Below are 11,877 nucleotides of genomic sequence, written 5' to 3'. Positions count from 1 at the left end.
TGTGGTTTTGTTGGTTTTTTTTAAGTATATATGAACAGTGCTGAAGCACTTAAATAATTTGACTCCACAGTATTGATCAGTTCATTGCAATGTCAGCGCATTTTTCATGTAATATTACAAAGTATCAGAACATTGCAACACAGAAGTAGACCATGAAGTCTCAGCTATGGCCTGAGTCACAATCTTCCAGGTTGAAGTTGCACTCCAGGGCTTGTGCACAAAAATCAAGGTTGACAGTCCAGTGCAGCAGTGAGGCAGCGCTGCACTGTCAGAGGTGCTGTCTTTCGGATGAGACATTAAACCGAGGTCCCATCTGCTTGGTCAAATGGATGTAAAAGATTCCATGGTACTATTTACAAGAAGAGCAAGGGAGTTATCCATGGTGTCTTGGCCAATATCTATCCTTCAATTGTTAGGAAAGTCCTTCCATTTTTTAAAAATACTTTAGTTTTTTTTGAGGACTTGTGTTAAAACTGAAAAGATTCCATGGTTGTGCTTTTTCTTTTAGCAAGTTCACCGACAGGACACTTGAGATGTTGTTTGGAAGCCACTTGTGATCTGGTTTTGAAGTATATGTCCGCCACAACTACAAAGAGATACTGGTATATACTGATCATAACCCCCTAGACTTTATTGAAAAATTTGAAAACCAGGATGCCACACACCATCCTGACTTGGAATTATATCACCGTTCCTTCACTGTCGCTGGGTCAAAATCCTGGAACTCCCTTTCTAACAGCACTGTGGGTGTACCTACCCCACACGGACTGCAGCGGTTCAAGAAGGCAGCTCACCACCACCTTCTCAAAGGCAATTAGGGATGGGCAATAAATGCTGGCCTGGCCAGCGTCGCCCACATCCCAAGAATAAAAAAAAAGCCAGACTATTCTGATGGAGTTAACTATTGCAACCTTATCACTTAAAGATTATCCACATTACAGGAAAACAATGTAATTGTGGATGCTTTGTCTAGGATTTAAATCTGCTTTGAATTATCTGAGTGCAAAGATGGTACAAAGCTGAACTTTATTAGCTACAAGTAAAGCGTGAATCAGAATGAGTGTGTAAATGTGTTTTAATTTTTTTCATCTTCTGTTTTTCCATACTTTGTAACGAAACATATTTAAAAATGGTATTTCGTTCCTCCAAGGATCGAGGTGTTATGAAGGTGCTTCTATATAAAAAATTTTTTTTTGAGAAATAGTGTGGTAAAATTGTGGAGATGGATTCATTGGAGAACTGAAGTAATTCCATAGATGCTGGACTTTGTTTTTTGAAGAGGTTGCTGGAAGGACACTTGAAGTCTTGTTTGAGAACAACCTTGATTTTTTCTTCCTTTTTTTTACATTTTTTTTGCATTTATTTCACTTCATCTTAGTTTGTTCAGTTTGCTTACCCACTTTTTTTTCAGGTTTGCACTTGCTGCTGTTCAATATTCAGTGTATTTACACCTAATCTGTACTAATGCTTTGTCTTTCAACACACCATTAACATATTGTTTGCCTTTGCTCCGTGACCTTTTGGTTAGCTATGTGGCCTGGTCCAATCTGGACCTCCTTTGTTATCTCTTGCCCCACCCCCACCTCACTTGCTTATAATCTGTGACTTTTCTAATATTTGTCAGTTCCGATGAAGGGTCACTGACCCGAAACGTTAACTCTGCTTCTCTTTCCACAGATGCTGCCAGACCTGCTGAGTGGTTCCAGCATTTCTTGTTTTTATTTCAGATTTCCAGCATCCGCAGTATTTTGCTTTTATTTTAGTGTTTAATTCACTGCCACTTCTCTTCCAGGAAGAAGTTCTGCTCTTCTCTCCGACTGGATTTTCGTTTGTCTCTTTTACCTTGTTCACCTTCATTGCTTTCTATTTCCCTCCTGGTGTTTGATAAGGTATCTACCAAAACTCGTTTTCACAGCCACATCTCCTTCTTCAGTGACTGTCTCCGGCTCTGACTTATTCCACGTGGATTCCAACTGCAGTTTTACCCATCATGCTTTGAAACCACCCAGGATCACAAGTATCTCCGAGAAATACAACGTTCCTCGGACTGCAACTCTCGCCGCATCCTGAGATCCACACTCAGTGCTATGCGCCGCCACATGCACACACTGGACCTCTCTCTCCAGCAGCACCGCCTCACCTTATCTCAAAGCTGTTCTACTCCGCAGTTTCATCTCATCTTACGTCTCATCCGACGCATTAACAAAGAACTTTTTTTCTTCCTTTCAGGTGTTACGGAACGCAAGCTCCAGCAGCTGATGGGGACTAATGCCCCTCCAGATCCTCCCTTCACTTCACTTCCCTCTGACCCCACCCCTTCTGATCTGACCCCTTGCCGTGTATTCACTATACCCTCTGACCTCCCCCTCTCTGACGCTGAGCGTTCTGTACTCAGCAAAGGTCTCAGTTTTATCCCCTTACGCCCCCACCTCAATGAATTTCGCGCTCGGCATGACGTTGAGCTCTTCTTCTGTCGCCTCTGCCTCCGGGCTCACTTCTTTGACCAGGAGTCCTCCCCCCGACCAGCAGACCCATTCACCCGCCTCCAGCATTCTCCCTCTACCTGGACCCCTCCCCCTGGCCTCTTACCCGCTCTTGATCTCTTCATTGAAAACTGTCGGCGAGACATTGGTCGTCTCAATTTCTCTGCCCCCCTCACTCACTCTAACCTGTCCCCCTCTGAACTTGAGGCACTCCGTTCTCTCAGGTCTAACCCCGACATGGTCATCAAACCTGCAGACAAGGGTGGTGCTGTTGTCGTATGGCGTACCGACCTCTACCTTGCAGAAGCTCAACGCCAACTCACGGACACTTCTTCCTACCTCCCTCTGGACCATGACCCCACCACCACCGAACATCAAGCCACCATCCAAAGGACTGTCACCGACCTCATCTCCTCTGGAGATCTTCCCTCTACAGCTTCCAACCTCATAGTCCCACAACCCCGGACAGCCCGCTTCTACCTCCTTCCCAAAATCCACAAACAGGACAGTCCCGGCAGACCCATTGTGTCAGCCTGCTCCTGCCCCACTGAACTTATTTCTTCCTATCTAGACTCCTATCTTTTCTCCGCTGGTCCAGTCTCTTCCCACCTACATCCGTGACTCTTCTGATGCCCTACATCATTTTAACAATTTCCAGTTTCCTGGTCACAACCGCCTCCTCTTCACTATGGACGTCCAATCGCTCTACACCTCCATCCCCCACCAGGATGGTTTGAGGGCTCTCCGCCTCTTCCTGGAACAGAGGCCCAACCAGTCCCCATCCACCACCACCCTCCTCCGCCTGACTGAACTTGTTCTCACATTGAACAACTTCTCCTTCAACTCCACGCACTTCCTTCAAGTAAAAGGTATCGCTATGGGTACCCACATGGGTCCTAGTTATGCCTGTCTTTTTTTGGGATATGTCGAGCATTCTTTGTTCCAGTCCTACTCAGGCCCCCTCCCCCAACTCTTTTTCCGGTACATTGATGACTGTATCGGTGCCGTTTCCTGCTCCCGCCCCGAACTGGAAAACTTTATCAACTTTGCTTCCAATTTCCACCCTTCTCTCACCTTTACATGGTCCATCTCTGACACTTCCTCGACTTCTCTGTCTCCATCTCTGGGGATAGGTTGTCTACTAATATCCATTATAAGCCCACCGACTCCCACAGCTACCTCGACTACACTTCTTCACACCCTACCTCCTGTAAGGACTCCATTCCATTCTCCCAGTTTCTCCGTCTCCGACGCATCTGCTCTGATGATGCTACCTTCCATGACGGTGCTTCTGATATGACCTCCTTTTTCCTCAACCGAGGATTTCCCCCCACTGTGGTTGACAGGGCCCTCAACCGTGTCCGACCCATTCCTCACACCTCTACCCTCACCCCTTCCCCTCCCAGAACTGTGACAGGGTTCCCCTTGTCCTCACTTTTCACCCCACCAGCCTCCATATCCAAAGGATCGTCCTCCGCCATTTCCGCCACCTCCAGCGTGATGCCACTACCAGTCGCATCTTCCCCTCCCTTCCCGTCAGCACTCCGAAGGGATCGTTCCCTCCGCGACACCCTGGTCCACTCCTCCATTACCCCCACCACCTTGTCCCCGTCCCATGGCACCTTCCCCTGCACTCGCAGGAGGTGTAATACCTGCCCATTTACCTCCTCTCTCCTCACTATCCCAGGCCCCAAACACTCCTTTCAGGTGAAGCAGCGATTTACTTGTACTTCTTTCAATGTAGTATACTGTATTCGCTGCTCACAGTGTGGTCTCCTCTACATTGGGGAGACCAAGCGCAGACTGGGTGACCGCTTTGCGGAACATCTCTGCTCAGTCCGCAAGCAGGACCCTGAGCTTCCGGTTGCTTGCCATTTCAACACTCCCCCCTGCTCTCATGCTCATATCTCTGTCCTGGGATTGCTGCAGTGTTCCAGTGAACATCAACGCAAGCTTGAGGAACAGCATCTCATTTACTGATTAGGCACACTACAGCCTGCCGGACTGAACATTGAGTTCAATAATTTCAGAGCATGACAGCCCCCATTTTACTTTCATTTTTAGATATATTTTTTCTTCCTTTTTTTTTAACATTCTTTTTTGCATTTTTTATAATCATTTTTTTTTGCATTTATTTCATTTCATCTTAGTTTGTTCAGTTTGCTTACCCACTGTTTTTTTTCAGGTTTGCACTTGCTGCTGTCCAATATTCAGTGTATTTACACCTAATCTGTACTAATGCTTTGTCTTTCAACACACCATTAACAAATTTTTTTCCCTTGCTCCGTGACCTTTTGGTCAGCTATGTGGTCTGGTCCAATCTAGACCTCCTTTGTTATCTCTTGCCCCACCCCCACCTCACTTGCTTATAACCTGTGACTTTTCTAATATTTGTCAGTTCCGATGAAGGGTCACTGACCCGAAACGTTAACTCTGCTTCTCTTTCCACAGATGCTGCCAGACCTGCTGAGTGGTTCCAGCGTTTCTTGTTTTTATTTCAGATTTCCAGCATCCGCAGTATTTTGCTTTTATTTTACTGGAAGTCACATGCCTTAAGTTCAATAAACAACAGAAACCTTAGTGACTCGGGGGAGATGTTTACAGAGAAGTGACATGTCACAATTTATAAGGATCATGAGGTTCTGACTCGCTGTTCGGTTTCACTTCTGAGATATCGTTTTGGTTCAGTTGGGGTATGGACTGTGTTTGAAAGCAGTTGGAGATCAACCTGCCAAAAGAAAAACACCCAGCGTGGCTCTTTCCTCTTGTCTCTGTGAAATGCCACGTTTCTCCTGAGGAGTTCCTGAAATGCTTGCCAGATTAGTTCTTGATGCAGCCTGAAAAGAACTGCACCAGAAAAGATCCCAGTGACCCATCTACGTGTACTCGGAGGCCAGGCTGTATGCCATTTTGGGACACAACATATCTCATCTGTTTTCTTCAATAATTAACAAATATTTGGCCAAAGTATTTTTTTTGTAAAAGAGCTCTGCAAAGAAAATCCCTATTTTTCAGTTAACTTATGTGTATGTGTGCGTGTGTGTGAGTGAGAGTGTGTACGGCTAAGGTAAAAAGGGAACATTCATATTTCAACCTGTGTGTGAATGCTTTGCTTCATTAATGGATAAGTCTTGTTTAATAAACAACAACATTATCAGTTTATTATAAAAGAATCCTGGTTGGTGCATTTTATTCTGGGATAAAGAGTAGAGTATCAGTAACTAGGTAAACATTTAAATATATGTTGTGACCTGCGGAGAAGTGGAACTAGAAAAGACAGTGCACTTCTCCCACCTCAGTTGTAACAGTAACTTAATGGTTACAACGTTGGACGAGCAACCCAGATTGCGATCAAACCCCACAGTGGCAGATAGTGAAATTGAATTTAATAAATTTGGTAATTTGAGGGCTAGCATGCAAAATTTTAATTTAAAAAAAAAAATTGCATGGGCAGCACTGGCAATGCCAGCATATATTGCCCATTCCCATTTCCCCTTGAGAACTGGTGATGAGCTGCCTTCTTAAAACACTGCAGTCACTCTGTTGAAGTTAGTCTCACACTTCTGGCCCAGTGACAATGAAGAAACGGCAATATACATCTTAGTCAGGATGGTGCGTGACTTGGAGGGAAAGCTGGAGGTGGTGGTGTTCCCATGCAGCTGTCCTTCATGGTGGTGGTCACAGGTTTGCAAGGTGTCATTCAAGAAGCCTTGCTGAGTTCCTGCAGTGCATCCTATGGATAGTACACATTGCAGCCAGGGATGCAAAAGCAGTGGAGGGGAATAGATGTTTGACGTGGTGGATCGGCTGATCAAGCAAACCGCTTTCTCCTGGCTGGCATTGAGTTTCTTGAGTGTTGTTGCAGTTGCAACCACCCAGGCACGTGGAGTGTATTCCATTACACTTCAGACTTGTATCAACTTTGGGAAGTCAGGAATCGGAGGCGAGTCACTCACTACAGAATACCCAGCTATGAAATAACCATAAAAGTTTTCAGATTATTGCAAAAACACAACTGATACACTTTTGTTCATTCGGGAAGCCAAGTTGCCACTTATATCTTGTCTGGCATACACATGCCAACCATACAATGTCCTCTAAACTGGTCTAGCAAGCCGCTCAGTTGTGAACAACCGTGACAAAATTCAGTAAGAAAATCAGACTGGTCTACCATCAATAATGCAGGCATATCAAGATAACATGTTGTCAGTTACGAGGACAGATTGGCAAAGCTCGGGCTGTTCTCTTTAAAGAGAAGGTCAAGGGGAGATTTGATAGGTGTTCAAAATCATAAGGGGTCTGGCAGAAGAGTCAAGAACCAGAGGTCGCCAACTGAAGGTAAACGGCAAAAAAACCATAGGCACCATGAGGAAAAACAATTTTACGCAACGAGTGGTTAGGTTCTGGAATGCCCTGTCCAAGAGTGGTGAAGGGAGTTTCAATTGAGGCCTTCAAAAGGGAATTGGCTATTTATCTGAAGAGAAAAGATTTGCATAGCCGTGGGGGAGAGGGACTACATGAGTTGCTCTTGTCTGTGCCAGCTCTCTACATGACAGGCCAAATGGCCTCCTTCTGTGCTGTAACTATTCTGTGATTCAATTAGATCATAGCTGATGTGTTACCCAACTCCACATAACCAGCTTTATCCCACATCTTTTAATACCATTAACAGTAATCTTCAATATCAGAGTTAACATTAACAATTGTTCTCGTCAACTGCTGTTTGCGAATGAGTTAAAATTTCTACCCCATTTGCATGTACAAGTGCATCCTAACCTCATTCCTGAAAGGCCTGGCTTTAATTTTTAGACTATGTCCCCTAGTCCTAGACTCCACAATCAGTGAAAATAGATTCTCTCGTGTGACCCATTCCTAATTTCAATATTAATTTCCTTGGGACGTCCGGCATGCTACCTCTACTGTAAATACTGGCACTAGGCAACTATTCAACATGCACACCATTTCCTGATTTTCATTTACAATATCCGTTTTCAAGGGGCCCACGTTGCTCATGACCACCGTCTTTTTCCTAATATAATTGTAAGGAATTTTTGTGTTAATTTTAATATCCCTTGCAAGTTTCTTTTCACATTCCGTTTTTGTAGTTCTATTGGTTTCATCATCTTTTGTTGCCCTTTGTATATCTTCTGGTAACCAGGATCTGTGCTAGTATTTTTGCACTTTTATATGCTTTTTTTCTTTTAATTTTATATTGTCCCTTTCTTCTTTTGTCATTCATGCCTACTTTTTTTTTTGGCAAGTAGAGCTCTTGCTGCTTAGGCATATAAACTGGTAATTTAACATATTAAAATCTTTTGAACACCTCTTCAGCTCTTTTATCCGTTAACAGATTTGTCCAGTTCACTGTGGACAGTCTCTGCCCCATTGCATTGAAGTGAGAGCTACCTAAACCTAGAAACTTAGATTTGAGAACTGTAGCACACTCACCACTGTGCCTTTAACAAGATTATTTAACTCAACCCAAATAAATAATTGAATCTAGGATTTTTTGGTTTGTAAATGTTCAGTAGGGTGCATTTATCACATTCAACCATCAAGGGAACTGTTCTAAAGAACATTTCTTCAAACTGCCAACTACATGGGAGTAAGCTGAGATGAAAACATTCTTCCTCTCAACAGAAATATTCAGGTGAAAGTGTTCCAGATCATAAATGCATCAACCATACCTGTATGTTAAAAAAAAAATGTGGCAGAGAATATAACATTTCCCCTCTCCTGATACCAAATATTCCAATATCTTTAGGAGGCTGAGAATACCGCATCATTTCTTCCATTGCAAATCCGGCTAATTTAGTAATACTTGAATATTTTAGCATTTAGAATCATCAATAAGCTCAAATCTGACAATTCCAATTATTAATGTGCTATAAGTTTCATTTGCAGTCTTCAAAATAGTCGAAAGAAAACATTAGTTATAATTACTGCTCTCAACTATGTCACACCAAGGCATTGGTTTAGTTAATGTTTTATTCCACACCCACGAAAATTCAACAATGGTAAATTGTCCAATATGGTGCAATGACTATTGTAAGTGGAACACTCATCATCCTCCATTTCATGACGCTTTTAAAAACAGGTTATTTGTCTGCTCTTAGCATTTTTTACATTTGTAATGCAAATATTGAGTTATGAAGGTCAGTTTACTTCTGGACCTAACTGCTAAGAGCATAATGATAAACTACAACATTCCTTCGATTTATATAAATATAAAAAGCACATATGAACATTCTAACAAAGCAAGTGCAACAGTTGTTAGCCATCTGTGTTTATACAGTGAACTTTATAATATACAATTATGGGAAACAATCTGAAAAAAATGAATGGATACATTGCACACAGTTTTATTTTCATCAGGTTCATGCTAGCAATTGGCATATTTAACTAGAGAAAGCCTGATAACAGTATAATGCACAGAGAAAACATTACCTTTATCCAGAATACTGATAATTATTGAAATAGATATGACTTTAGAAGATAGTCATGGCTTATAACCTGAGATAAGTTGATTACATTCTTGAGACCTATATTCAAAACTCTCACACATCAAAATCTAACCTGCATGAAAATTCTCTAGTATGATTCAAGTAACTGTTAAACAATTAATATAACACATATGTTTTTAATGCCTACAAACAGCACAGACCACTTCCCTAAAACTGAACCAACAAATTCACAAAGCATATCCAGGAACAAGATGCACTGCACCAGAATAAAGCCACAGACACTTTTTATTGATAGTGTTAAATTATTTGGGCAACATTATCACCTTGTGAACTATATGGCATGGTACCAAATGGACCACATAAAAGTTAGAAAGATTAGTTGACAGTTTTTTTTGTCACAAACATTTTCTCTTTTTTGTAGTAGAACGTAGAACTGCAATCCAACATGCAACGGTTATTCTCAAGGTCTAGTAATCCTCCAAATAGCTAACCTGACCTACGTGCGCTGTAATGGAACACAGGCTAGAATTTTACTTTAGTTGGATGCGAGTTGTCCACTGACCAAAAAGTCGGTGGAAATCCCGCCTCCACCTGGCCTGGGGATCCAGACCGCATTTTACAGGCCCCAGGTCCTTAATTGGTCTGAGGCAGGACTTCCACCTCATTGAGGCAGGAAGTTGTGTCTAATGGAGCTACCGGTCATTTTTCGGCACAGCAGCGCCACCAGGAGCAGTGGCAACTGCTGGGACTGCAACCCAGCTTCAAGAACCTCGCTGGGGGTGATCGGTCGGGCCCTGGAAAGGCAAGGGTGGTCAGTTGGTGGGTGTGGTGGGCGTTGGGGGTAGTTGAGGCATCGGGAGTGGCCCTCCATCGGGCACAGGGTGCCTGATCAGGAGGCCCCCCGCCCAGGTCGTGGGAAAGCTGCCTTCATTTAACAGGTGGCTTTTTTCAGGCCTGGGCTGCCTTCTTGCCACTAGTAAAATCCCCGCGGCAACGGGCAGAGGCCCTTAAGGGGCCGTTAACTGGCCACTTATGGGCCTTGATTGGCCTGGGGTGGGCGGGCCGTTTTCTGCTGCTGCCGCCCCACATAAAACGGCAGTGGAGGTGGGAACAGCTCGAGAAAGGCCCCCCGAGCCTCCCACTCCATTTTACAACCCCTCTCCCCCGCCGCCTCCACCCCACTAAAATTCCGGCCACAACTTTTAATTTTCCCCCCTAAGATATTTCTGATCTATTAAGAAAAAGAAACCATAACTAACACTAATTGCCTGCAAAACATGTATTTCACAATCATAATTCTTTAATATTCAACTCTCCATCACACAGATGAGGAGATACCTAATTGGAAAATCATTTCCTTGTTCAGGCTGGCTATTTACTCCTAGTTATTTGAAAGTTAAATTTATGATTAAATGATCACAGATAATATGGACTTGTATAGACTGCTTTGACTTCTGTAGGTCCCTTGTAAAAGGGAGTTGTCTGGTTTAATTCTACCTGAAATAAACATTTTAAAAACTGACAAAAATAGATGTTTTTAATCAGCTTTTTCTCCTCCTGTCCTGAAAGTGCCAACTTCTTGTTGGGCCACGGGGCGGGATACCCATTAATACCTCATCCAAATGGCCACTCTTCATTTACAAGCCTTGCCTTTAAGTATTTACAATAATTCAATCAATCATGGGGGGGCATCACAGCTGAGCCAGATCCAACATGGAACCTCTTTATTTAGCAATTCAATATCTAAAAATTTACTAAGCTATTAAGGGATCCAAGAGGAAAAAGTAGAATTGTTCACCGGTCTTCAGTATTTTATTCTAATCCCTTGTTAATTTCTTTTTTGGTACACTGTATGCCCAGCTTCTATGGCACCCAGAATTATGGGCGTCTTTGCATCTGATTACAGGCTACACAGTGCAAGAAAAACAGGAAAGGATTATTTTTATTTTTTAGAGATACAGCACTGAAACAGGCCCTTTGGCCCACCGAGTCTGTGCCGACCAAGAACCACCCATTTATACTAACCCTACAGTAATCCCATATTCCCTACCACCTACCTACACTAGGGGCAATTTACAATGGCCAATTTACCTATCAACCTGCAAGTCTTTGGCTGTGGGAGGAAACCGGAGCACCCGGCGGAAAATGGACAACAATGTGCTCCATTACTTATTGCTATCCATGACATCCAAGGTAAACCTCTTTACTTAGAATAGAACAATAATTAAAAAAAAAAATTCTGATGTTGACAGAATTACTATATAAGTTCTATCAATCATTAACAAGATCGTTTGTGCAGGATTACCTTTTTTGATAAAACGGAGGCACTAACAGCAAAACAAGCAACTCAAGTGCAAATAGTAATGGTAGGATTGACATGCTCGTGAACTCTACTGGACAATCTGTACAAATCAGTACCATTTACATAAGACATTCAAACACTGAAAATCACAGAGCATTTACATGGAATCATGGGAGAGATTACATTTCGCTCATTTTGCCATGTATTACTGTAGAGGTAGTTCAGTTTTGTTCAATATACAAAGTACAGTAGTAGCACCATTGTCATTTGACATAGTCATGGTTTCCTGGCAGATTTAATCAACTGAGATTAAAAGTCGCAATTATATCTTGTACCTACCACCAAGACCGAATTCCGTCCTTTTGGTAAAAGCACCTAGTATACTCCTTTGCAGAATGATGCTTAGCTCTGGCAGTGTTCAAACTGTGCAACTTTAGTATGTCCTTTAATGGGATAGTGCACTGGAGTTAGTTCCACACACAAAGGAAGAATCCTACCACCAGGGGGAGGAAGTTAGTCACCAACAACCAAATAGTAACCACCAATCCTGATGAGCGGGAGCAGGGATCTAAAAGAGTTGATGAAAAAAATCATATTTAACAAAATCTCAACCACTGAATTAATTTTG

The 11,877-nt window shown here is 42.8% G+C and overlaps 1 protein-coding gene across 2 annotated transcripts in view; it reads right to left on the bottom strand.

The window, feature by feature from the left end:
- Positions 1 to 8,453: 8,453 nt before the first annotated feature.
- lmln (leishmanolysin-like (metallopeptidase M8 family)) overlaps positions 8,454 to 11,877 on the bottom strand; it is an 85,683-nt gene continuing 82,259 nt past the window's right edge. For both annotated transcript variants that reach the window (XM_068035160.1, XM_068035161.1), the window contains one exon: positions 8,454 to 11,817. In XM_068035160.1, coding sequence (XP_067891261.1) covers positions 11,717 to 11,817 — 101 coding nt within the window. In that variant the 3' untranslated portion in view covers positions 8,454 to 11,716. The remainder of the gene's footprint in view (positions 11,818 to 11,877) is intronic.

The sequence above is a fragment of the Heterodontus francisci genome, chromosome 7, assembly GCF_036365525.1.
Source record: "Heterodontus francisci isolate sHetFra1 chromosome 7, sHetFra1.hap1, whole genome shotgun sequence".
In the NCBI taxonomy this organism is placed as follows: Eukaryota; Metazoa; Chordata; class Chondrichthyes; order Heterodontiformes; family Heterodontidae; genus Heterodontus; species Heterodontus francisci.
Note: the sequence above shows the minus strand (reverse complement) of the source record. Positions and strands in the feature narration are given on the sequence as shown.